Below are 27073 nucleotides of genomic sequence, written 5' to 3' on the forward strand. Positions count from 1 at the left end.
TCTAAGAAACTCAAAATTACTTAGTTTGTAGACAACTGAATGTCATACTCCTTTCTGAATTCCATGAGCGTTTCCAAAATTAATTCTGCCATTGTAGACTATGCTTTGAAATTCAAACATATGCTATTATTTCATGGCCATTACTGCCTATTCGATGTCAAATCCAGTTATTACCTGCATTTTAGTGAATTTTTTTCACTAACGCATGTATCTTGTTTATTTACAAAGGTTTCATTTTTATTTTTTCTTTTTAGTTTTAAAAGGTTTTGTTTTTAAATGTGGACTTGGAGTATATTTTTAGAACCCAGATAAATCAATAGGGAGGAGGAGAGGGTGTGATTAAGAATTCTGAGCTTCTGGAAGCTCAGTGGTGAAGGATCCACCAGCCAGTGCAGGAGATGCGGGTTCGATCCCTGATCCAGGAAAATCCCTCATACTGTGGAGCAACTAAGGCCACGTGCCACAGCTGCGCGCAAGCCTGCGCTCTACAAGAGAACCCGCAATGAGAGAGTAGCCCCCGCTTGCTGCAACTAGAGAGAGGCCAGCAATGAAGGAAGACCCAGCACAGCCAACAAATTAAAAGGAAACCATCTCCCCCAAGAACCCAGACTCTGGACCCAGATGACTGAACCATCCCGGCTCAGTCACTTACTACGATTTTCCATAGGTCACTTCATTTCTGTGCCTCATTTTACTTATTTGTAAAGTGGGAATAATGACTGTATCGCTCTCATCAGGCTGAGAAAATTACGAGTTAATATTTTCATATATGTGAAGTGCTTGAAATAGTACCTGGCACACAGTATATGCTCAATAAATGCTAGCCATTGTGAGCTCTTCTGGGTTTTCTAGTGTAGTCGGGGCATGCTTCGTAGGGTTTCATTGATTATTCTAGTTGATAAAAGGCTGCTGTTGTTGTTCAGCTGCCAAGTCGCATCTGACTCTTTGGGACCCCATGGGCTGCAGCATGCCAGGTTTCCCTGTCCCGCCACTGTGAATAGATTAGTCCTTTTCATATAAATAGGATATAATCAGTGATAGTCAATTTAAAGACCCTGCTGGTCGTAAGTCTACAGACTTTCAGGGCTGACAGGGAACATCTTATTTAATAGCTTTATTTTGTGGTTGATGACCCCCAGGCACTTATGAAAGCCAAGGCAGAGAGCAAGGCAGAGAGTAGCCAGGATGTGGTTGCTTCCGACAATGAACGCTTTAGGCTCTCAGAAGGCTGCAGCAAAATTTCCATTATGGCATCACTTATCATCCCACTGATAAGCCAGCTACTGGAGCAGTCCAGGCTCATCAGAATGACAAATAAGAGCATTTACATATTTGGAACTGTCAATACACAAAGTAAAGACAGGTAAGGAAACTGGCTTTGCTTTATACCTTCATGCTATTCTTTACTATCCTGATAGAAAATCCTTGCAATTGGGTTGTTTTTATGTGTTTCCATTTCAAACATCCCTTGCAAAAAGCATTCTTTTTGTTTGCTTGTTTGTTAAAACTATAATAAAAACTATAGCTATATACTATATATAGTTATATACTATATATAGTTATATATTATATAGTTTATATATATAAACTATAGTTATAGTTAACAAACTATAGTTTGTTAAAACTATAATAAAATACAGTCTGAAGGATTATAGGCCACCACCCAGCCTATACCACTGGAACCATTTACACCTCAGGAGGCACACATACACAGATAATCAAAGTTTTATTTAAAATTAGAGAACACTTAAAAATAAACAATATAATAGACTTGAATGCTTATTGGAACATAGAAAAATGCTTTCAAATACACTAAAACCTTCAAATTTACCCCAAAGTATGCTATGCAGCCAGTCGAAGTGCTTTGACAAGCATCACTCTCTACGGATGGCTGGGGTAGGAGGTAGGCTGCGGAGTTCCCTGCAGGCAGGGGGGTTTCTTAGTTGGACTGGCGACGTCTCTTCTTGTTGTGGCTCTCAATCGCTCTTCTCAGCGCCTCATCCTGGATGAGGTCCGACATTCTCATGTCTGTGTGGCTACAGCCAATTTTCGGGCAACTGTGAGAGAGGAGAAAAATCAAGTCAGGCCGCTTCACCTTAATGCCTTCAGAGTCAACTTCTCTCCGTGCAAAAATGTAAGTGCACACTTAACAAAAAAACTGAATGAAAAATTCTTTCAATTCTATATGGTTTTACAATTGTCAAAAGTTTCACACAGATGATTTCTCATAATCCCATAATAACCCCTCCCCGCCACCTTTTTTCCTCTAACCCCTATCATGCCAGCCCCCACAACTGGTAACCACTGGTCTGTCCTCTCTGTGAGTTTGCTTCTTTTCTGTTTTATTCACTAGTTTGTTCTATTTTTAGATTCCACAGATAATGATATCATACAGTGTTTGTCTTTCTCTGTCTGACTAATTCCACTTAGCAGAATTACCCTCCAAGTTCATCCACATTGATGCAAATGGCAAAATTTCATTCTTTTTTTTTATGGCTGAGTAGTATTTAAGTGTGGAAATTTTACCAAAAAGGGGGTACATTTAAAAACTCAGGACTGATGTGTACTCATTCACTAGTTCAGAGTGCCTACCTGAGCCAGGGTCTGTCCAGCACTGGGGCTGGGGCAATGCCCACTTCATGGCACTCACTTTCCAGTGGAGGAGAGAAACCATTGCTAACCCGCTGCATAGCGTCTTTAAGTGCCACAATGGCTAAAAAAGCAGGGTCAAGGGAGAGAGTGTGAGCTGAGGGGCTTATCTAGCAGGGGTCAAGCATGGCTAGCTGGGGAGGGCTTATCTATTAATAGAACAAAGGCTGCATGTGGCCGGGGCTGGGGCAGCGGCATGTGTAGAAGTTGAGGAGGCAGCTGCTTGGTATAAGAGCAAGGTCAATGTGGCTGGAATGCCCAGGGCAAGAGGGAGGGCATTTGGAGATTTGACTGGAAGTGTGTGAGACTTTGGATTTTATTTTAAATATGAAAATCCTGGAGAGGAGGGATGAAACTTAGCTTAGATTTAGAAAACATGACCCTGGCTGTTTAATGCGGACACAGGCGGAGAGGAAGCAGGGAAGTGAGGGGGTCATGCAGCAGCTGGGAGAGAAAGGGCAGCTTGGATGAGGGCGCAGCTTCCGGATACAGCCGGAAGTAGAACCCAGGGGGCTTGCTGACGGACCGATGTGGAGGGTAAAGCAAAGAGCTGAGCTTTGTTCACAGTTTGGCCAGAGCTGAAGGGCCTTGGTGGTACCCTTTATCTCCATGGAAACAACTGGAAAACTAGGTTGGGATGGAATCAGGCAGGAGTCCTGGCTGCCACATATTCTCTCTGAAATGCCCACCAGTCCTCTCAGTGGAGAGGCTGAGTGGGCCGATGGAGACTCAGGGGAAGAGCTGCGGCTGAAGAAATCAGTGGGTGAGTCATGGTTCTGTTTAGATGTGGTCTCCTCTGAAGGCAGTGGGCTGGATGAAGTCACCTGATTTCTTCTCAACATGAACCAGACTTGGGTAGAGTAGAGCACCCAGTTTTGAAGTCAAAGCCGACCTAGGTCTCTACCGCCTGCTTGCTTGTTATGAGACCACCGGCAGCTCACTTTGACTTTTGGAGCCTCTGCATCCTCAGATTTACAGAAGGCGCAGAATCCCAGCTTCACAGGGCTCCGGGCAACACAGTGCTCAGCAGCGGTCATTCCCTTCACTGCCTATAGCTTGCATACCTCCAACACAGACATGTGCGCATTCGTGCACTCATTTGACCCTCTTATGCGAGTGGCCCTATGAAGGGTTCGAAGCATCCAGCTGTAAAATACAAATACAGGTTCTTGCCCCACACAGAGCTCTGGCCCAGTGATCTGAGACAACCCTCCAAAAAGCACAGATCAAAAATAACAAAAACAAGACAAAAGCTATAAACCAGAAGGGGAAGAAAGCTGATCATGCGAGGTCTAATCTGTCCAGTAGTAGAGGGCTCAACTGTGTAACACAGAAGAGAAACTTTTTCTTGGTCTTGATTTCTGGACCAAGGCATCTTTCTATGAGAAGAGCATGAATCAGTGTAATGAATAATACGCTCGCTAACAGTATTTATATTTACTGAAATGGGTCCTGTATGGTCAGGTATTTGTGTTAAAATGTGACGCTAGAAGGGTAACCATGTGAAAGAGGATGGGGGTGACTGGACCAGATATGATGACTTGGCTTCGTGTCAGGGGGAGGCTTGGAGGTGCTTGAGAAGAGCTTTACACTGGTTTAAAACACCCTGAGGTCTCAGAGTGAGTTTTTTCTTTCAGTATGAAAGTCAATAAGCTGAGATTATGAAAAGATGCTTTCCTGACTTTGGAAAAGGCGTTTCTCACCACTTGATCTTCTGAGACATGGAGATCCAGCTTGAACTCAGTGGCTGAGATGACCCTCAAGCTGATGCCTATCAACCCATCTGATCATCTGCTCTGACTGCCCTGCCTGGCTGGAGTCTCCCCCAACCCCCACCCCCGCCTCCCCTCCCCAGGACAAAGTCTTTAACACCAATAGCCAGACAGTGAATAAGCTGTTTTAGGGAAGTGGAGAGTGAGGTGGGGAGGACTTCCTGATGACATCAGTGGTTTTAGTCAGTAAATGAGAGCATTCTGAGAATGTGTGATTGGATTAACCACACCGCTCAGCTGCAGAGCTGGCTGCACATCACCCCAGGGCTACCCGTGTCAGACAAAGAGGTCTGGGCTCATTTAGGGGATTAACTCGGGGGACAGAGGCATTAACCCAAAAATCCTCTCAAGGGGAGCCAGACGACCTAGAGACACAAATATAGGCTCAGGAGTAAATGAAAGCTGGGCTCCAGCCTCCTGGCTGTGACACTCTGGGCAAGTGACATCAGTAATGGGCCTCAGGTTCTTCCTCTAAGAAGGTGGAGCATATAGGGCTGTCATGAGAAATGAGTGGGACGCCGCATGACAAGGGTCCAGGCATCCACTCAGGTGCTAAGTAAGCTGGTTGCTGCTCTAGGACATTATTTCTGTTCTCAAGAACCTTGTGGAGCAGAGCCAGCCCCACCTACAGTGCTGGTGGGAGGCCGACATGCCACAGTGCAGAGGCGCCGTGGGAGCATGGGGACAGGGCACTTTGTGCAGCAAGAATGAGGGTTCTGGGAAGGCTTCTTGGAGGAGAGGCTGATACAGGAGAACCTTGTTTCTCACCCTGTCTCAAATAAACACACACTAGTTTCTAAACTGAAGAGGAAAAGACAAGGTTCAAAATGACAAGATACTGAATCAAGGTACTCCTCCTCTGGAGAGAGAACACTCTGTAAGCATAGTGCATCCATCCCCACGACACCCTGGTGAGCTAGATAGGTGTGGCCACACCAGTCTTAAGCCCTCGCGTCATCACTGTGCAGGAGTCAAGCCTACAGGCCTGGGAGGAGACGCTGGGTCCTGAACTCAGGTCACTGACAGGGCAGAACATTCCAGCGCAGCAGCGGACAAGCGTGTGTCGACTGAACAAAGGGACCTGGGTCTCAGGGGTCCCAGAGACCGTGGGGAACCTTGGCCTCAGCATTAGCACAAACGTACAGGATTCTGGGTCTTACGAGCTCCTGGATTTGGGCCCAAGCATTCCAGGGTCCACCCAGCTCTAGAAAGCAGGTCTGGAAATCTGAGCAGGATGGATTCTCATCATACCTAAACCCAGAGGGTAACTCAAGCCTACATCCTCTGCATCTGAAATGATGTGTCACTAAGCAGTGAGGTAAGTAATACAAACATTAACAGTCTCGACCTCAGTAACCCGGCTGCTATTTGTTCAGCGCTCTGCAGGCCAAAAAAGAGTGTTCTTCTAAGTGGTTTGCTTCTCCACTGCCAAGAAATATGCTGGTGCAGACCTAGACTGGAATTCCCCACTGTTCCTTTGATCCTGAAATACTGTGAAATGTTGTTCTTTTCATTTTACAGATGAAGAAACTGAGACTCTGAGAAGTCAATAGTTGGTTCATGGTTGAAATAGGGCCTCTAAGCACACTGTTGGAGTTCGCTACTCAACAACACATTTCTGTTCAACCTAACTGTCCTCTCCACACTCTTAAATATGACTGTTTGCTAATACAGTCTCTGTTCTTAAACCAGAAAGCAAAGAAATGACTATGGATAACTGGAAGTATCTTATACATGTGAAAATCATAAGGCAGTTTTATTAGTAAGATAATAAACAGACTGATTATTCAGAGATCTGCTTTAGGAAATTATTTTAACTAACAGTATTTAGTTAGGGCTAAAGTCTCAGCCTTTTTATTCTGACTTAAGCCCTTGCAGAGAGATGTGTCAGGAGGCCTCACGGACAGGAAAAGGAGTCAGTGCTAGTAACACAGTGTGCCTGGGACTCCTGTCTAACAAAGAGTCAGAACCAGCAAGGAGGAAGAACGGAGAAACTGGGATTTCTCAAACCGGATGTGTCACGGACATTTTCAAACAAAGGGAACCCAGACGTGCTCATCACCCAAACATGCGTCCTGGGAGATGACACTAATTCATACTTCATCAGGAACCTCTGGGGTAGGTTTTGAACAGGCCCTGGATTCCAGCCTGCTGCCAAATGCAGTGTAGCTCATCCTCAAGGCCCCGTCAACCCCGCCCCCCACTGGCTCCTGTAAAGCTCAACTCTAGTCTCGCTTCCCCTCTCTCCCAGCTGCGTCTCAGACTGCTTTGTTGGAATCTTCTTCCTCTGACTGCCCTTTCAGATGGCAGAATGCTGTTTTGGCGGGCCTCCATCAGGTGCTCTGGGGACACAGTAAGCAGAGCAGAGCTGCATCCTGGCTTCACATTGCTCAGACCCAGGCCAAGGCCCCATCCTTGGGGCTCTCGGCTGCCTGTCACATCTGGTCCAGAGCTGCACCTGGCAGATGTGTGGGTCTGACTCTTCTGTATCAATAACCTGTTAATCAACATCCCACTCAGAGCTTCTCCTGAGGTCAAACACCCACATTTTCTACATCTCCTGGATACTTCCAAACAGCTGTATTGCTAGGGACCTCAAACTTAGCATGACCCTCTGATCGTCCTTCCTAAACGTGTTCCTCTTACAGCCTCTCCATTGGCTAATGACATCACCGTCCTTCTAGACACCCCGTTTAGGCATGTCAGTCATTCTTCCACTTGCTCCCTCCAGCTTCTGTTTTCTGCCCATCGTACCTCCACAGTCATCTTCTCCTAAATGCCCTTCCACCTATGACTCTGGTCTCAATCCTGGCTCTCATGATCTATCACTTAACTACAACCACAGCATCCTAACTGACATCTTCACTGCAGGCCTTTTTCATTCATCCCTTAAATTGCTACTGGAGTAACTTCCTAAAACCCAGGTTGACTTGTATATTCCCTCAAAACCCTACAGAACAATGATGGCAAGAAAGACAAGGAGGACGGGATAATGTTTACTTACCACGTGACAGGTGCTCTCAGTGCTCTGTATACCTTATCCAAATTTCAAACATACCACTGAGGCACTTTACAGCTATGACCATCAATTTACAGATGAGGAAACTAATGAAATCATAACATTTAGCATCCTCTGCGATGAGTACAGAACAGACAGAATTTACATACACCACTTCCCTCTTACTAGAGCCCAGAGCATCCTTCCCATCACCCTCTAACAAACAATAATTGCACCTGTATCTACTATTCCCTAAGTGGAACAGACTGAATGTGGTGAGCCTCTTGGCTGGAAAGACTCTTCTTCACCCTTCTCTGAAATGCTTTTCATTTTTCAAGGCCCAGCAGAAATACTACCTTTGCTGTAAACCTTCCAGACGTCCTCCACTTGGACTTCATTGGATTACCAAGCTATGAGGATCTGCAGTGTTCACGGAATCTGCGTCCAACTTATAGAAAAGCATGGCAGGAAAATACCCACACTTTCCAAACGCCGGGTATTGCTCAAGTGCTTCCAAACGTCATTTACAATTCAGAAAAGGCAAAGGACATTAGAAAGTCAAAGTATGTAATCAAGAAGATGTGTTTCAGTGCAAGCCTGTTCTGGACTTGCTCCCATCCCTCCTGGGACTTGGGAAAAATGTGCTTTGTTATCAGTGCCTGTCCTTTCCGAATCTGACTTGAGGAGAATACCACAAACTTTAAGGAAGAAGAGTTGTGAAACAGAACTATCTGGGAATGCCTATTCTTAGCAGTTATGTTAACAAATTAAAATTTTGCTTTTCAGACAATAAACATAGGAAAAAAAAAAAAAGGAGACACGGAAGGCTTAGACATCCAAAAACAAAGAAAATTACACTCACAGGGAAAATAGAAGGTTCCCTAGGGAAATGGGACGTCTCAATTGTAAGGTGGAAAGTCAAAACAGACAAAAATGTACTCAGACAATCTCGATTTTTTAACTATTAGGCAGGCTTTCTAGAATAGGGCAAATAACTTGATTGAATAACCATTAAGATATCTACAGTCACAAATACCCTATCTATAAGTCCACACCCAGATGAAGAGTGGTGGGGAATTCCAATTTAGGTCTGGAACAGCAAATTTCTGGAGGATGGAGAAGCAAAGCCACACATCAAAGGGACTGTTATCAAAGGTCCATTGAGAATTGGTCACACCTGCAATTCCATTCCTTCAACAAATCTGTGATAAGAGCAGAAGAAATGCCAACCAAGTCACAGCCAGGCTAGCCAACTCAGGCTTCTGTGTCATTGCAGGAACAGAGCTGTGTGTGTGTGTGTGTGTGTGTGAAAGGGGTTAAAAAAAAAATACATACATACATATATATATGTAAAAGATTCTCTAAACTTTCCAATTAAAAAGAAAATTTCTCATTGAAGTCACCCATGAATTTACTTAAACTGTTTGTGAAGTTATTTATGTAATTAAAGATATGAAAGCTTTTCCCGGACAATCACATCTTGACCATCAAGACCAATAGAAGCCAAGACTTCTCTGGTGGCCCAGTGGCCAAGACATCCCACGTCCACAGCAGGTGGTATGGGGTCTGGGAACTAAGATCCCACCTGCCACGAGGCACAGCCGAAAAAAAAAAATAGACCAGCGGGTATGAATTCTTAGAATGACAACTTAATACTTTTTTAAGCAAACTATCTGTATTGCAGAACGCAAAAAAAAATTTTTTTAAACCATTCCTTCTTATTTGAGTTTGGACATACAGAAAGGGGAAAAGAAATCTCTCAGAATCACAGTTCTCCTTTATTTCTTTCAGGCTACAGCACACACAGGGCTTTCCAAGTGGTGCTAGTGGTAAAGAACCCGCCTGCCAACGCAGGAGATATAAGAGACACAGATTCAATCCTGGGGTTGGGAAGACCCCCTGGAGGAGGGCATGGCAACCCACTCCAGTATTCTTGCCTGGAGAACCCCAAGGACAGAGGAGCCTGGCACATTGAGGCCCATAGTGTCACAGAGAGTCAGACATGACTGAAGCGACTTAGCATGCATAGCACACACAAATTTATAAAAATTCCTGTTATCTAATGATGAGAATTACATCCAACTCCCTTTTCTTGTATTTTGAAGGTATGTTTGAAGCTCCTTCAGCTTCTTCCCGAACAGATTACTAATTTTTCCCCTCACGTGTTGTGTTTCCTGAAAACCGGCTTCCATGTTTATACTATCCCTCTGGGTGAATGGACTTCAGGGGAGGTTTAAGCAGCTTTCCCTCCAGCATGAATGCACTGCCTGGGACTGACCACCCCTGGGAAGGGCCACTTCCCTTCCTGCAGCAACTCACCAGGCCTTTTTCTTCCGCTTGTGCTTGGACTCAATCATGCGAACAATGGCTTCCTCTTCATAGGTGTGGCCACACACTTTATTTTTCACTGGTTTCTTCATTTCCAACTGTAATCAAGAAGACATTAGACTTTCAGGAATGATGATGACCAGCTTCCAGTAACTTCTTCAAGTCACCAATTATTTGGCACTGCTTTCACCTAGACCTGGGGCTTCCGAGGTTTAACCTCCCCATCTCGTGGCTCTACGTAACTCAGGGCAGAGCGCCATAAATGCAGGGAGAAAATGCAGAGAAAATGCAGGGAGACCAGAGGCCTCAATGGCACCTCGCCAGTGGGGCAGGAATATACTCGTAGATCCCTAAGGACATCATGGACTGCAAACTCTTTCCCAGGTCTCCTCCTGGACCCTCATCACTTTCCTTTCCTCCCTTGTCAACTCCAGACAGGAAATAAAGTCAGAAAGCAAATGGGAACTTTTTGCCTCCATGAAGCAAAGTGCTTACAGTACCTGTGTAATGGGGCAGATGAAGTTGGTCTGACTTTGAGTCACAATCATATCTTCATCAACTCCTTCTGTGCTGTCAGCCTCTCTGTCTGACTGAAGACCATCTAGAGGGGAAAAGGGAAGCTGGTGAGTCTTGTTGCTCTAACGTGCCAAGGACAGGAAGGGATGGGAGGAAGGAGGCTGACAGATTTTCAGGGTCTCTTTGGTGTGCACCCCTGTGCTAGGCGCTGGGATGCGTATTAACTCTTTTGCAGGGGGAGGTGGGGCTCTGCCCATGTTTGGTAAGGAAATAAACTTGGGAGCAGTGAAGTAACTTTTTCAGAGTCACCGAGAGTGATTCTGTGGGGGAGGACTGTTCAGTCATCAGGAATGTGGCTTTGGAGTCAGAAGGACTTGATTATCTTTGTCACTTCCAGCTGTGAGACCTCGGGCTAGCCAGGTCTTTGTTTTTTAACTTCTCTACTTTATAACTTTATTGCAAAGATTAAGAGGTGAACAAGTCCATGTGCTCTGCACAGCTCCTGGCACAAAGACACATTCAATAAATGGTAATTACTGTTGGATACTACAGGGATTCTCAAATTTTGAGCTTAGAACCCTTCTGTACTTTTAGAAATTATTGAGGATGCCAATACACTTTAGGTTATGTTTATCAAGATTTGCCACGTTAGACATTATTAAGACTCAGTAATTTTAAAATACATATTTATTAATTCATTTAAAAATAATAACCACATGACAAGCTAACATAAATGATATCTAAAAAAATTAAAAATAATTATATTTCGCAGGGCAACAAAAAAGTTAGAGGTAACATATTTTTGAACATATCTTTAATATGTGACTTAGTAGAAGACAGTTGGGCTTTGATATCTGTGTATGCATCTAGTCTGTTGTGATATTGCATCACGTAGCCTTGGGAAAAATTCACTTATGAAAAGAAAGAGGGTGAAAAGGGCACATGACATCTTAGTATTATTATGAAGATAGTGTTGACCTCATGGGTACCCTGAAAGGCTCCCCGAGTACCCAGCGGGCTCTTGGCCCACACTTTGGGAACTGCTGAGCAAATGCGTGGTAGGGTTGGCTCTGAATGTAACGTATTTGATTCTGAAATGTATGTACTTTTCATGGTCCTTGCCCTTCAGCAAGGGAAACTAGGTAATACGTGACATTTGAATGGGGGTACTGACAGAATCTCACATGAAAGCCTTTCTTTTTGGAGAAGGGAACTTGTCATTTTGCACAGAAATCAAAGATCAGTAGTGTTTTAAACACAAGTGTGACACTGTAGTCCTTCTTCCTCCTTTTCTCCTTTTCCCCTTCCTTTCCTCCTTTCATTCTGGGAAAATAACAGACGTTAAAAAATGCCTTGCTTTTAACGTTTGAGGGAAATCCTTTTCTTAAGCTGAGATGGTTCTGCACAACTTTTAGTTCCTAGAACTGCGGGCCCTGGCCTTCCCCTTCTGCCAGATAAAGTGTCTGCTGGAAAAGCACCCCTGGGGACAGGAAAGGGCTGCAGAGCACCTGCTTGAAGTCACCCAGTGAACCCACGGCTGAAACCCAGGCATTCTGCCCTCAATTACTCTGGTTTTTCTGGTGGGGGGTTCTCTTTGCTTTAGTGACTAGTGCTATTTATATGCCAGCTTATTTTACCTTCTTAGAGAGATGTCCCCCAAACAGCTCTTACTCCTTGAAGAAGGCAAGAGGGACGCTCTCGAAGCTTAGGACTTCCTGGACGGAACATTTTCTTTTAACCACTGGTGGTTAAGGTACAGTGCCTGGCGCCTCTCAGCTTTTCAAGAGGCTATAAAAATGTCTGAGACCTTGAAAACCACATATTGCATTCAAAACAGGATTACTACAAAAAACTGAAATTAATCAGTTTTAAAGGTCTACAAAATGTAATGTTGGGTTAACTTCATTAACAGTTGATTTGGTCATCAAAAATATTTCATTTGAGAGCAATATGTAGGCTGGATTTCAGTATTTAATAACTCCCAAGTATGCAGAGATAATTGCTGAGAAATAAATAGCCAATTATAGGCTAAATCACTTATTTGGAGCCAAACTTTTTCCAAACCAAAGCTGTATGGATAAAAATATGTTCAAAAATGTTGCCAGCAATAAAATTATATTGAATGTGAGGTTGCCAAAGTTTAGTATGCTTGCTGTGATATGAACTGGGGCTTCTGAAATAATTTTCCTTAGATCTATGAAACGTTTCTGTGCTTACCAGGACCTATCATTAGTATTAAGAGCACAAGAGTCAGACTTTTAAAAGAGGCCTATTATAGACCCAGCGATTCTTCAGGTTGTCTCAAGAAAGCTGGGCAGGTAAGGAGAAAAGTCAAGGGGCAGGATTGGGAGCTGTTCTGATTCCTTGATTTACTTTCCAAGGCCTCCTCTGGGGGCTGCTGGAGTCCCTTTCGGATTATGCATTTGACAGTCAAAATAAAAGCACCGCTTTGTCCATTTCTTACAGGGCTTACTCTGAACAGATAGCACATTTCTGACTAATAGATGTTATACTGTGGAACTCACCAGAAAATCTGTTGGGTGAATCACAGAGTTCACACAGTGTGAAAGACTGTAGGTTCTCTTTTTCTTTCTATTTTTAAATTTCAAAAGGTAGAGGAAGCAAGAAAGCACAACTCAGATGCAATACCAACCACCAGGGAAGGCTGAGCAGGGAACTCAGAAGCTGTAGGTGGCTATCAACAGCACTGATCATGAAAGAAGAAGGTGCGGAAGAATGCCAACAGTGAGTAATAGCCCATGGACTGAGAGTCTAAAAAGAGAAAGAGCCTCAAGAGCTAAACTTCTCTTGAGCTAGAACATTTCCTCACCTGAAATCTGTATTTATAGAAAGTGATATCAACGTTGGGATTCTACAATGTGCTGAACAAAAGGTCACATCTGGCAATAAGTATCACTTACACTAATCCCAGATGGTAAAGAATCTGCTGGCAATGTAGGAGACCTGGGTTCGATCCCTGGGTTGGGAAGATGTCCTGGAGAAGGGAATGGCAACCCACTCCAGTATTCTTGCCTGGAGAATTCCATGGACAGAGGAGCCTGGCAGGCTACAGTCCACGGGGTCACAAAGAGTTGGACGTGACCAAGCAACTAACACACACACACACACACTGATCTACACAAAAAGACACAACTTTTGATAAGCCCACTGAAAGGAAGATTGGAGAGAAAAAATAAAGATTGTCTACTACAGTCACAAAAGTTTTTAAATTGAGGTTTAATTTTGAACCTCGAATAAGGTTTCTAAATGAGAGAATAAGGATTCCCTTATTTACTTGAGAAAACAGAGATCCAAAGACATTACAGGTTTTGTCCAAAGTCATGCAGGGAGTTAGTAAATAGACACATGGCTCTATTTTCTTGGTGTGGTTAACTGGAATACTAAAACCAGTGGGTAGGTTCTGGAAGCCACCCTTCCCTCCCCCAGATAATTATTTTATTAATAATAATACCTCAAGTTTATTGACTGTTACATACAGCTACTGTGCTCAGCACTTTATATACATTATTTCACTTAATCCTCACCAAACACCCATGAACAACAACTCTACTGCTATTCCCACTGTAGAGACAAGAAAACTGAAGCCCCACAATATTTTTAAGACAAAAGTAGAAAATGTCAGCATTATAATAAAGAAATAAGTGGATTAAATCAGTCTGTTACTCAAGAGAGCTCAAAAAAATTTTCAGATTAAAAAGAGAAAGACAAGATGATGAGTCACAGTCCATGTACATAAACAAGGCATGTTGTCAGAAGCATATGTGCCAGCTGTTAGCTTCCGATCAGATGGGCAGATCTCAGACCCACACCCAACATCCATGCCCAGGCCCAGGGCACCCAAATGAAGTGCTGAGGAGGGAAACCTGGGTATGAACTAACATTTATAGAGTACCCATGAGGGATGCATCAGGGTTGATTTAGTAACTTGAATGGGATTTTTTTTTTATGTCATAAAATAAAAACCAAAAGGAGAAGACACAAAAAATGCTGTAGTAGTAATGAAGTAAACAAGCAAGGGTTTCCAAAGGTCTGCGAATATTCCCCAGTGACGCAAGGTGAGAGGCTTGGTGAGGGAGCTGATTGGGTCCCCAAGATGGGGGTTCACGGTTGGCCAGCTGTGACCGTCAGTGAACAGCTGGATCGTCCTATCTGTCGTCCCCCGTGCTGGTTCCCCAAGCCCAAACCTTTGGGATCATTCTTGATAACTGTATTCCTCTCCCTTCATTCCTGACATCCAAACCACAGGCAAGTTCTGGTGACTGGTTCTAAAATATATTCCCTAAATCAAAGCCGAGCCTTTTCTTGCGATTTCTACTACATCTTAGTCCAAACCACTATGGCTTCCTGCCCAGACCTCTTCGGAAGCCTCCTAACTAGAAGCCCTCCTTCAACAAGGACCACCATCGACACGTGCACACCGCCCCCTGCCCCGCCACTCTGACCTGCTTCTCACAGGGGCCTGCATGGCCAGCTCCTCGGACCAGTCCCCTTCTCGCCCACCGTGCTCAGGTCACACTGGTCTTATTTCTGGAACATGCTAGGCTCCTTCCCATCTTTGACTTCTATACTAACCTGCCTGGAATGTTCTTCCTCTTGATCTTTGTTTGTCCTACTTCTTCCTGTCATTTTAAAATGTCAGTTTAAATACTGTCCCTTTGGAGAGGCCGTCTCTGACGTCGTGAGCTAATAAAGAAGACACCCAGGCCTTCTCTACCCCGTGACACTGTTGTGACTGCTCAGCACGTCTCTGTAAGTGCTTCTTTCTTCTCTGTCTCCCTCTCTTCTTCTTCCCCTCTCCCCTGTTCTCTTCCAGGAAAGCAGGGACTTGACTGACTTATTCACTGACCTGCTTTCTGGGAAGAGAACAGGGGAGGGGAAAAGAGAAGAGAGGGAGACAGACAAGAAAGAAGCACTTACAGAGACGTGCTGAGCAGTCACAACAGAGAGATGGGGTAGAGTAGGCCTGGGTGTCTTCTTTAGCTTACGATGTCAGAGGAGGCCTTCCCAGATTCTAAAATGTCCCTGGGCTTCCCAGGTGACTCAGTGGTAAATAATCCACCAGCCAGGGCAGGAGACTCAGGAGACACGGGTTTGATCCCTGGGTTGGGGAGACCTCCTGGAGAAGGAAATGGCAACCCACTCCAGTACTCCTGCCTGGGGAATCCCATGGACAGAGGAGCCTGGTGGGCTGCAGTCTATGGGTCACAAAGAGCTTGACACGACTGGGAGACTGAGCATGCGCACACAAAATGTCCTTGGTATACAGTGGTAGGTGTTCAATAAACATCTCATTAGTGAAGTGCTTCATCCAACAAGGCAGGAGTGGGAGTATTTTTCACAAGGATATACTTCACATATTTAACAGATGTGGCCACACACACACACACACACACACACACGTTTCACACAATGATGATTTCATAGGTTTTAGGCAAATAACAGAGGACCTCACTCTAGCTCAGGGTACAGCCTTGGACCCTGAATTCCATGTCAAAGGCAGGAAGTAAATGTAAGTGTTACAATTATAGTAGGCTGTGTGGTAATTACAAAGGAGAATCCAGACATGGTTTTGTGGTCAGAAAATACACTTGGGCCTGGCCACACACAGCCCTAGTATTAGTCACTTGTCTGTCTTCAGGCAACCCAAATTTGGCTGACAGTTAGACAGTTTTATGCCAGCTGGGAATAAAAGTTGATTGCTATGTGCTTTTTCAATTAAGTCTGAACATTTTTCTAAAAGCACTTTTCTCCTGAAAGTTAGTAGCAAATATTCTACAAACATCTGCTGCCCGCTTGAAATGCTTATTGGACTGCCCGGATTATTTTACTTGCACTATTCTGGGACGGCATATTTAGAGAGGTTGAGTTGGTACACGGAAGATCCCCTCCCTACCCTGCAAAAGAAGACTGAGTCCAAGTTGGAAACTCTATAGTTACAGTGTCTGCATGTGTGTCTGCGCCAACTCCTGACTTGTTTCTCCCACCCAGCAGCCCACAGCTTGGGCTACGAGTGGCTGCCTCTGTGAACTTGGACATACCTTAGACTCTGAATGGAAAGGAGTATGTCAGCAGGCTCAGTCCCTCTGGCTTGGAATTGAGGAGTGTGTGTGTGTGTGTGTGTGTGTGTGTGTGTGTGTTGGACACTCTATACTAATGGGTGTCTAGCTTTGTTCTTGTGGCTTCCCTGGTGGTTCAGGTGCTAAAGAACCTGCCTGCAATGTAAGAGACCGGAGTTCAATCACTTGGTTAGGGAGATCCTCCAGAGAAGGAAATGGCTACCCACTCTGGTATTCTTGACTTGAGAATTCCATGGAGGGAGGAGCCTGGTGGGCTACAGTCCACTGGGTCTCAAAGAGTCAGACACGACTGAGCAACTGATACTTTCACTTTTCAGCTCTGTTCTTAGTTTCTTCCTGGGACAAATGGACTGTCCTGAATGCTAGCGCTTCGGCTGCCATTGAGGGAATCCTCGCTTTGGTAACTCTGACACAGGTTAAGAGCTAAGAGTCTTCTGTCTGTGAACGGCTTTTGCAGAATTAAAATGCAGATGATGTCCAGATAGGGCCTACATAATTAAAAATTTCCTAGGAGTTATAACCTTCATAGGATAGCAAAATACAACAGACACAATTTCAACAGAAAAATATTCAACAAAGGTAGATTGAGTTAATAATCAAAACAATGAATAGAACATAATAAGGATCCAATAAATGTTATTTATCATATATGTGTGTGTGTGTATATATATACATACTTATATTTTATTATAAACCAATGTTATATGATTGTAAATTGTTGTTGCTATTGTTATTTTTTGTCTTCTCTGGTGGCTCAGATGATAAAAGATCCATCTGCAATGCAGGAGACCCGGGCTCGATCCCTGGGTTGGGAAGATCCCCTGGAGAAGGGAAAGGCTACCCACTCCAGTATTCTGGACTGGAGAATCCTCATGGACAGAGGAGCCTGGTGGGCTACAGTCCATGGGGTCGCAAACAGTCAGACACAACTGAGTAACTAAGCACACACGTGGTGTAATTTTTATCATTACTTTGTGCCAGGCACTATGCTTGATATTGGCAAAAAATAATCCTTGCCCTCAGGGAGCTCAGTCACACAGGACAGATGTAAACAGTGCAAAGCAGTCTTGTGTGGGCTACGCATATACGAGATATTGTGGAAAGAAGCTCCCAGGAGCGAACAGGGTCAGCCTCTCTGAGGAGATCATAGTTGATCTGTGTCAAAGAGGAGGCTCTTTCAGTCACATTGTCTGATACAACTTTGCCGCCCCCTTAAATGTGAGCATTTCACTCACACCTGCCGCAGGTCAGGATTCTGATCAATATTCTTCCTTCTTTGGCTACCTATACAGATTCTACATATTTTGAAGAAGCTATATATATCCAATGTTACTCAATCCAATCCAATCCAGTCCAACCAAACCCAATACAACCCAACCAAATTCAACCCAACCCAATCCCTACAATCAATCTCTTTTCTTTGAAATCCGTTAACACCTACTGTATATACCATACTCTTTTAGCTTAAACTTCCTCATTATTCAGTTGTTTTATGTGGATGAAACTTCTTTTTTGGGTAGACTGAAAGCTCCTCCGAAGATAAGCTGTGTGTGTTCAAGTCAAGCCAGGTCAAGTCAAGTTGCATGAATTCAAACACCTGCTCTGTGCCAAACACTACACAAATGCCAGTGGAAACAAAGGTTAAAATCAGGTGTGGTGAGAGAGCCAAGTACTAACATTTTGTGCAATGAGTCAAATAACAAATCTGTTTTGTACAAAGTACAAAAGTAACCTAGAGGCTCTTGCAAGGTGGGGTGAGGAATCGAGGTGAACCTCCCTGAGAGAGTGATGAAGCCAGGCTCTCCAGGGAGGTGTGATAAGAAGAGGTTAAGGACACTCAGGCAGTGAGGATTAGTGTTTAGGAATGTGGGCTTGGGGACAGCCCGCCTGGGTTTGAAATCTGGTCCTATTACTTTATTAGCTGGGTGCTCTTGGGCGAGTGACTTTACCTGTTTGTATCTTCTCAGCTGTGAGATGGAGCTTATAACCGTACCTACTTCATAGAGCTGTATGAGGATTAAATGAATTAATGTGTGAAAAGTTCTTAGAAGAGTGTCAGGCAAAGAGCAGGTGATCAATAAATGTTATGATGATTAATATTATCACTCAGAATTCACATGGAGCTAGCATAGAGTGGGTACCAGTAACATATATACTCTGTTCATTAAAAATGATATGCTGAGGAATCACCCGAAGAGAAACCACAACATTGTTCAAACTAGAGTTCTGAATGGGACGAGCCTTCCATGCCCAGGGCAGAGGGAGACCTAAATTAGCCCTGTTGTATTAGCTGACCCAGCACTAGCAACATCTTAGGTTTCCCAGCTGTGTTCACTTCCATGGCTCTTTCAACAACCCACTCTGAAGATCTTGAAAGTACACTGATGAAGAGTTTCAGCTTACATCCTCCAAAAGAGCCGACACTTTCATTAGATGTACCCTTTCATGTTATCATGTACTTGTTAAGTTATCTACTGTTGTTTTAGACACATTCTTTGTCCTCAGCTGATGTACTAATTTGCTTCCATTTCTTTATTATTTTTTGTCATGCTGTACAGCATGTGAGACCTTAGTTCCCCAGCTAGGGATTGAACCTGTGCCCCTTACCGTGGAAGTGCCAAGTCCTAACCACTGGACAGTCAGGGAATTCCCACCTCCATTTCTTTAAATACTGTCAAAATACGTCTTATGTCAAAACATGAGGGTTTTAAGGTAATCAGAACCCAATGCATTTTACTGGTGGGACAAAAAAACCAATCCTTTGAGATGTGGTCATACAATATCCATGTTAAGTCAATAAATACTGAAAATATCCTCAAATTCAGTACATGCATTCAGTACGTCTTATGCAAGTACAGAGAAGGTTTGATGCTCATCTCTAAGTTTCTAAGCAAAAGCAGACAGTCAAATGCACACATTCTATTTCTTTGCTTTGGGTAAGTAACTAGAAAATCACATGATAGGAAAACTGATTAGCTAGCATGGAGATGGTCTACAACTCCCAACTGTTTAGATCCACAGAAGAGTATGAAGCAAGTAAACATCAGAAGATGAGAAATCCCATTCAGGTTCATCTTATGTTTTCTTATTTCTGAGGGTTGTAAATACCACCCATCCAGGGACCCAACACAGTACACGGGACTTAATCCTATATGCTTTCCAACCTCTATCTATAAACTATCTTGACTCTGTCTCCTTTTCATGCTCACTGGTGCTGTCCTAATTCAAGTCCCCAGCACTTCCTATTTAGAACTTTGCAAAAGTTCTTTGTCTCTCTGCCTCAGTCTCTCCCCGATCTTTATCAGCACTCTAGCTAGTCATCTTTTTAAAACCATGGCCTCCCATGTGGGTTTGATCCCTGGTCAGGGAACTAAGATGGCACACACCATGGGACAGCTAAGCTTGTGTGCTGCAACTGGAGAGCCCCTGCACTGCAATGAAGACACAGGACAGCCAAACAAGCAAACAAAAATCCCAACAACAACAACAACACAGCAAAAACCAACCACGGCCTCCTCAGCAAGACAGCAAGACTGTTCACTACTTGGCCCAGAGGATACTCACCTCCCTCCTCAATCCCTTTCCCCATATTCATTTCAGACTAATTATAGTTAGCTCACAGTTGCCAGGCTGCTCTGCACCTCTGCCAGCCCTTCACCCAGCAGTCTGTGACCACCCTTCAAGATTCAGTTAATTTCAGTATTTCCTGTGTGAAGCCCCAGAGCAGAGGTGATTCTTCCTTTAGCCTCCAGGGCACCTCTGTAGATGCTGAAATCGTTTGTTTACTTCTCCATCTTCCCTACTAGACTGTGAATTCCACGAGGGGAGGAACTCTGCCTTATTTATCTTCACATCCTCAGGGTGCCAGGCAAGGTGCAAGAACTTAATAAATATCCATTAAATGACTGGTTGCCAAAACAAGAGAATGTTTTGAACATTGTTATATATATAAACTGACTGTGAAAGTAAGATGAAAACAGTGAAGAAGACTGTTTTGAAGGCAAATAGTTTAGATCTTTAGATCTGGTCTTTGATCTAATCACCTTTTTTTCCCCCTGAAAGGGGGCCATTTTACATTGTCTGGGTCATTCCACTCTCCATTCTCTGTTCCACGTCTGTGCAGACGCAAACTACCAAAAAGCAAGATGACAGGGGTTGCATTCTAAGAAGCAAACTCTTCTACATTATGTCTTTACGTCATCTCTATTATTCCCTTGCCCCAAATCCTCTATGTCCAGAGGAGAGTACAGTAATCATCAGTTGTGAAAAATGTGTAAATCGTCTTAAGTTTGCTGAGGTATAGAGAGAGTGTACACGTAGTGACATTCAAGTACAACAGTTTTTATAACAGAGAAACACTGGGGAAATCTAGATATTTGAGAGACTGAGAATTTACATGAACTGCGACATCACCACTCAAAATCTGACAGAAATTAAAAATAATCTTTGTCATCAGAAAATGAGGTGGGAAAAAAATGAAATGAAAACTATATAGGTTGTATGGTTAATTTATCTTAAAAAATGGTATCTAGAAAAAAGACTGAAAGAAAATAGGACAAAATACTGCAGTCCGCTGTGTCCTGGTGACATCACTGTATATGTGAACTGGTAGTAAACGAGGAGTCAAAGACACTGTTTAACTTTTGAAGAATAATTACTTTGCTTGCACTTCTTATATCTAGTACTCTTTATGAGACCAAGTAACATTTAAGAAGTAAGTAGGGCTCATGGCAATGCAGATGAATGGGTTTGTTTATTCAATTTGTCAAACTGAAACACATTATGAAACCAAGTCTACAGATCATAATATTTCAAAAGGGAACTTTAAAATTTATAATTGCTCAACTTGAAAACTGTAACACTTCAGGTTTGGGTAAGACAGGGGCTATGACACCATTTTCATCCCTGATACATTTGAGATTTATTATCCTAATGGCAGTTACAATATTTCAAACTTATCTGTTCCATCACAGATAATCCATCACAATGTAATTTAAATAACATCATGTCTTCCATCTCTAATTTCAAAACTCTAGAGAAAACAAGAATGAAATTCTTCTAGTCAATGCAAGACTTTAACAGAGTAAAGCCAGCACCAATATCATACTTTGTTTTGTAAAGCTTCTCAAAATAAATGATATATTTAAGCCTCAGAGGATAAAAGGTAAGAGGCACAGAAGACATCCGCTGTGGGATAAAGCACAGGGAAGGGGAAGTATTTGTCTTACTAACCGAGAGCAGGCCTCGAGTCTAATCAGATACGTTCCTCCATACAATTTATCCAGCACAGTAGTTACGAAATGCCCCGGATCTGGCGTTAATTAAATATGCTTATTTTTCCTTTTCCCATGTATCTGATGAAGCATATCAAGGTTTATTTTTGATCGATTTAAAAATTCTCCTTTATGGTGGCACAATGTAGTCATGTTTATAAAAGAAAAAAAAAACAGAAAAAAGAAAGGGGAATAATCCCCAAAGTATATTACCATATGGAAGAAATTAAAAGAGGTCAGAGCCTGAGGGACCAAATCGAGCGAGGCTTAACAAGCCTGTCAGCAGCAAAGTCAGCGAAGCCACCCAAAACGCAGACCAGCTCCCCAGCCTGCAGCGCGCGCGGAGCCAATCAGGGCTTCCGAGAGCCATGGACCCGCAGACAGACGCTCTGGGCCACCTCGACATCTGTTTTCAGTTTGCAGGGTCTTGTCTGAAGTTAGCCTAACAGAAAACATACCAGAGTTGGGGGAGAAAATCCCTGCCAACTGGAAGGAAGAAGAAAAATGAGAGAGAGAGTGAGAGGCAATGGGAGAGAGAGATGGAGAAAAAGAAGGGGGAGGATGGGGAGGAGGAAGCAGGGAGGAGGAGGGGGAGGATGGGAGCAAGGGCTGAGGGCCCCAGAGCATCGTCCACACTGGGGCTCACACACAGGGAACCAAGTCCCTGTCGCCAAGCCTGCTTTCCGTGCCCCCATCCCCTCCCTCCTCCTCCACTTTCCACCTTCTAGAAAACCCTCCCGACATGCAAAGGAAGACACATGACTTCAAAATCGGGATCAGCTTAGGACACAGCTCTTGTGAATGTGTACAATAGATCTGAGTCACTGGTTCATTTTGTAAACATGAAGAAATCACACTTTTAAAACTTCCTCCTCCATGACACTCACAGCGCTTGACAATACACTTAGCATGGAACATTGACTCTTCCTTATTCACACCCAGGGATGTCAGGAGGGACGGATTTTCTTTCCCACTGAAAGCTCACAGATTACAGGGCAGGTGGTAAATTCAGAGGGAGCTCGCGAGGGAGGCAGAAGTGGGGCTGAGGTGGCTGTGAACCTGGGCTGGGCCATGTAGAAACATACAGAACTCAGCAGCAGCCTTTCACCAGCAGCACTGCCTTCCATGGGGAAACCTTCCCACTCAGGGGCTCCCCATCCACACTGCCCCCTCCCCATTTAAGTCACTGGTATCTGTTTCTGTCTTCCTGGTTCATCCGTAAGCAACTCATGGACAGGGACCACCTTTGCTCATCATCTCTGTAACACAGTGCGTGACCCACGCTAGGGGTTTAGTGTTGATACCTGGGATCCAATCTTAAGGGGGGCTTACAAGTCACTCTGTTCACTTCTGAGTTCTTCTGCAGAAAAGTGGTTCAGCTTGGGACCCAGAGAAGAGCTCTGTAAGGTGGAGTATGTTAAGTCTAGGTCGAGGTACCACACAGTTCCACCATAAACTGGGGAAAGAGGTGTTAAATTTCCTGTAGATGATCACTCTCTCTTCTCAGCTGTTTCATTAGGATACAGTGAAGATGAGATAAAATATTTTGCCCTCATTAGAGAAAAGGACCTGATAAACATCCAGGCAGGAAGAGAAACATCATGAAGGGGAACCCTGGGGACAGTTTCTGAAAGGGCAGAGCAGAATGACTGGCTGATCATGTTCATTTTCAAAGCGTTTGGGGGTCCAAGTTCTAGTGCTGCCGTTTAGAGTCTGAACATTCTCATGCTTCAGAAGGGAGCACTAATGGGGTGAAAGAGCAGATGGGAAGAAGGGACAAAACCAAGGAAGAAAGGAAGGAGAAAAAGGATCTCAGAACTTGCTTTACAAACTCGATAGGAAAAGGAAATGATGATCTCAAATAACTACTTTCCTGAGCTTCTAATGACGATGATGAGGTCTGTTGGAGGCACCATCTCCAGTCTACAGTGTGGCCCTCATCTGGGTGGCAGGGAGTGGTGAGAGGTACCAAACCACTAGCACACACACCCCAACACTGCAGGTGGACAAGGCTATACCATAGCTCTCTGATTTCTCTGAGGACAATTCTGTTAGCGAATTCTCTTGAGACAAAAGCCAAACCTGGGGTGGGATGAACTGAGAGATTAGGATTGACATATATACACTATCAATATTATGTATAATGACAAACCTAGACAGGGTGTTAAAAAGTAGAGACAGTTTACCGACAAAGTTTTGTGTAGTCAAAGCTATGGCTTTTCCAGTAGTCATGCACAGATGTGAGAGTTGGACCATAAAGAAGGCTCAGCACCAAAGAATTGATGCTTTTGAACTGTAGTGTTGGATAAGATTCTTGAGAGTCCTTTGGACTGCATGGAGATCCAACCAGTCAATCCTAAAGGAAATCAATCCTGAATATTCATTGGAAGCACTGATGCTGAAGCTGAAACTCTAATACTTCGACCACCTGATGTGAAGGGCTGACTCATTGGAAAAGACCCCAATGCTGGGAAAGATTGAAGGCGGGAGGAGAAGGGGACGACAGAGGATGAAATTGTTGGATGGAATCACCAACTCGATGGATACGAGTTTGAGCAAGCTCTGGGAGACGGTGAAGGACAGGGACGTGTGGCATGCTGCAGTCCATGTGCTCAGAAAGTCGGACACAACTGAGTGACTGAACAACAACAACTATTATAAAATAGATAACTAATGGGGACCCACTGTGTAGCTACGTCACTTCAGTCGTGACTGGCTCTTTGTGACCCTACAGACCCATAGCCAGCCAGGCTCCTCTGTCCATGGGGATTCTCCAGGCAAGAATACTGGAGTGGGTTGCCACGCCCTCCTCCAGGTGGTCTTCCTGACCCAGGGATGGAACCTGCATCTCTTATGTCTCTGGCACTGGCAGGCAGGTTCTTTACCACTAGCGCTACCTGGGAAGCCATATCTCAAGGAACTCCCACTCAATTCCCTGTGATGACCTAAATGGGAAGGAGGAGGCTATATATATGTGTATATGTGTGTGTGTGTGTATATATATATATATATTATATATATGCACATATAGTTGAATCATTTTGCTTTACAGCAGAAACTAACACAACATTGTAAAATAATTTTTTAAAAAGTCAAACATGGTGTGGCAGCTGGCTAAGACTCGCTTTGAGGCCCTCCAACAGCAGTCCCGGGAGGGAAAAGGCAGCAGGGTGTTCAGGACCTGGCAGAGGAGGCAGGCTAAAAATACACAAAGGGTGAACACCGAGGAAGGGAATTGCGCAGGGGAGGCAACCAGCACACTAATTATAGGGCCATAATGAGGAGCGATGGAGTGAAATGAAGAAAAGGAAAATGTTAATTGTCAGGAAAAACTTGGTTGGGCCCTCACTGAGGGAGAGATGGGTTTCTCATAGTCTTCACAGAGTCTGAAGGCCATTCATCTCTCCAGAGCTGGTTCAAAATGAGCTAGGAATTATTTAAAGGCAATTTTATTTTTGTTACCAAAAGTAGATGAGGTTACTTGATGACACACACAAGGCCTCTCATATTTAATTTTATCATTCTGTTCTCTCTTCTAAATTAAACTGTAAAATAGTTAATGATGAAAAAAGTCTATGACTATTTCATTCCAAAAATATGATTCAACATCTAAGGAGATTGAAACCGGCAAAGTGAGAACAAGTGAAGAGAATGGAAAACAGTCAAACAGGCTTCAATTGACAACAGATTTACAGATGACAGCAAAACTAGAAAAAGAAAAGTACTGAAAAGACGACGGGTTTCTCTTATTTTTCAGAAAGAGTTCAGTTACTTTATTTTTCAGAATTAATACAGAGATGGCGACTAAACTTAACTGATCATTGTCAAGACACCGTAAGGAGCCTTAGCTTTCAAATTTCAACCCAGTTTCAGTCTGGCAGCAGTCTCACAGCTGTTAGATCACTGAAACTTGCAGCCCTAAAGAGGTTAAACTTTAGGTCATAAGAAGAGACTACAGTATTGAAAGCTCATAGATTGGGAGCAAGAAAATCTATTTTCTCTTCCTCATTTAGGAGCCCAAGGAATGATTCATGTAAGTTTCACTGAGTAAACGTCTGCTGACAAAGCCTGTTTCTTAGGGGCGGAGGATGCAAAGGCCAGGAGTTGAAACGAACCAGAAAACATAAAACTTTATGCTGCGGGGCTGAGTACCAGGATGGACATGAGTTTAGTGGGGTGGGGGAGCTTACAGAGAGGCTTCTAAACATGACTACAGCAGGGACAGTGGCACTGGAAAGAACCCTGAAGGAAGAGGAGGTGAGATGAGCAAAGGCAAAAAGGCGAGAGAAAGCAGTGTTGTTCCACCATCCTCGGCGGATGAGTTTAAGAGCAGCAACTCTAGTGATGGGCACAGGTTCCCTATTATGTACATTACAATAAAGGAAGCAGTACAAGCATCTTAAAGTCAGGCTTTCTGATATTACTGATACTTCTCCAGTACTATTACTCTGGAAAAAGGAATAAGTCCTCAAAACATGATGGGTTTCTCTTATTTTTCAGAACAAATTCAGTTACTTTATTTTTCAGAATTAATACACAGATGGCAATTAATTTAATTGAGCATTGTCAGGACACCATAAAGAGAAGTGTAAGAATATAAATATTCTTATATTTGGCTGCACCAGGTTTCAAGTCTTAGTTGCAGCATGTGGGATCTATTTCCCTGACCAGGGATTGAATCTTGGCCCCCTGTACTGGGAGCCTAGAGTCTTAACCACTGGACTGCCAGGAAAGTCCCCCCAGTACTATTATTATTACTTTAAAATATCCTAATATGTAAGCTGGGGCTTCCCTGGTGGCTCAGTGTAAAACTGTCTGCCAATACAGGAGACACAGGAGTGGCGGGTTTGATCCCTGGGTCAGGAAGATCTCCTGCAGAAGGAAACGGCAACCCACTGCAGTATTCTTGCCTGGGAAATCCCATGGACAGAGGAGCCTGGTGAGCTACAGTCCATAGGGTCTCAGAGTTGGACATGACTTGGTGACTAAACAACAACAACAGCAAAATGTAAGCTACCCAGCAGGCTGTCTGCTTGCTTCTTCCCCTTCCACCGGCCCACCCACCCACCACCATGGACTGAGGGCCTGCCATCTTGGTAGGTCCTCCATGCACCAAGATCAGCCGGGCCGCGCAGACCTCTTGACCTAAATGACTCACTGTCTGGCATCAGGGGAGAGAGTGCCTTTAAAACACAGTGGGGTAAGTTCTATGAGCTTCAGCAATGGTTTCCAGAGAAGAAAGGGGATTCCAAGCAGGGTGGGGAGTTCCTGCTCCCCCCAGAGGCAAGAGAGATTCAGATGCATTTTGGGAGAGGAAGCTGGGAGTAGATGGGACGTAAGGAGACATGATGACACCAGATACTGCCAAGCAGTGACCCTTGCAGAGCAGCAAGGCGTCAGGGAGCTTGTTAAAAATTTTCCTCTCCCTATGTGAATTAT

At 43.9% G+C, this 27073-nt stretch overlaps 1 protein-coding gene across 2 annotated transcripts in view; it reads right to left on the reverse strand.

The window, feature by feature from the left end:
• Positions 1-1714: 1714 nt before the first annotated feature.
• Positions 1715-27073, reverse strand: part of NSMCE2 (NSE2 (MMS21) homolog, SMC5-SMC6 complex SUMO ligase) — a 231101-nt gene continuing 205742 nt past the window's right edge. For both annotated transcript variants that reach the window (XM_052651787.1, XM_052651786.1), the window contains 3 exons: positions 10248-10348; positions 9739-9845; positions 1715-2057 (listed from right to left, as the gene is read on the reverse strand). In XM_052651787.1, the coding sequence (XP_052507747.1) occupies positions 1940-2057; positions 9739-9845; positions 10248-10348 (326 nt within the window). In that variant the 3' untranslated portion in view covers positions 1715-1939. The remainder of the gene's footprint in view (positions 2058-9738; positions 9846-10247; positions 10349-27073) is intronic.

Source organism: Budorcas taxicolor, chromosome 14, assembly GCF_023091745.1.
Source record: "Budorcas taxicolor isolate Tak-1 chromosome 14, Takin1.1, whole genome shotgun sequence".
Classification (NCBI taxonomy): domain Eukaryota; kingdom Metazoa; phylum Chordata; class Mammalia; order Artiodactyla; family Bovidae; genus Budorcas; species Budorcas taxicolor.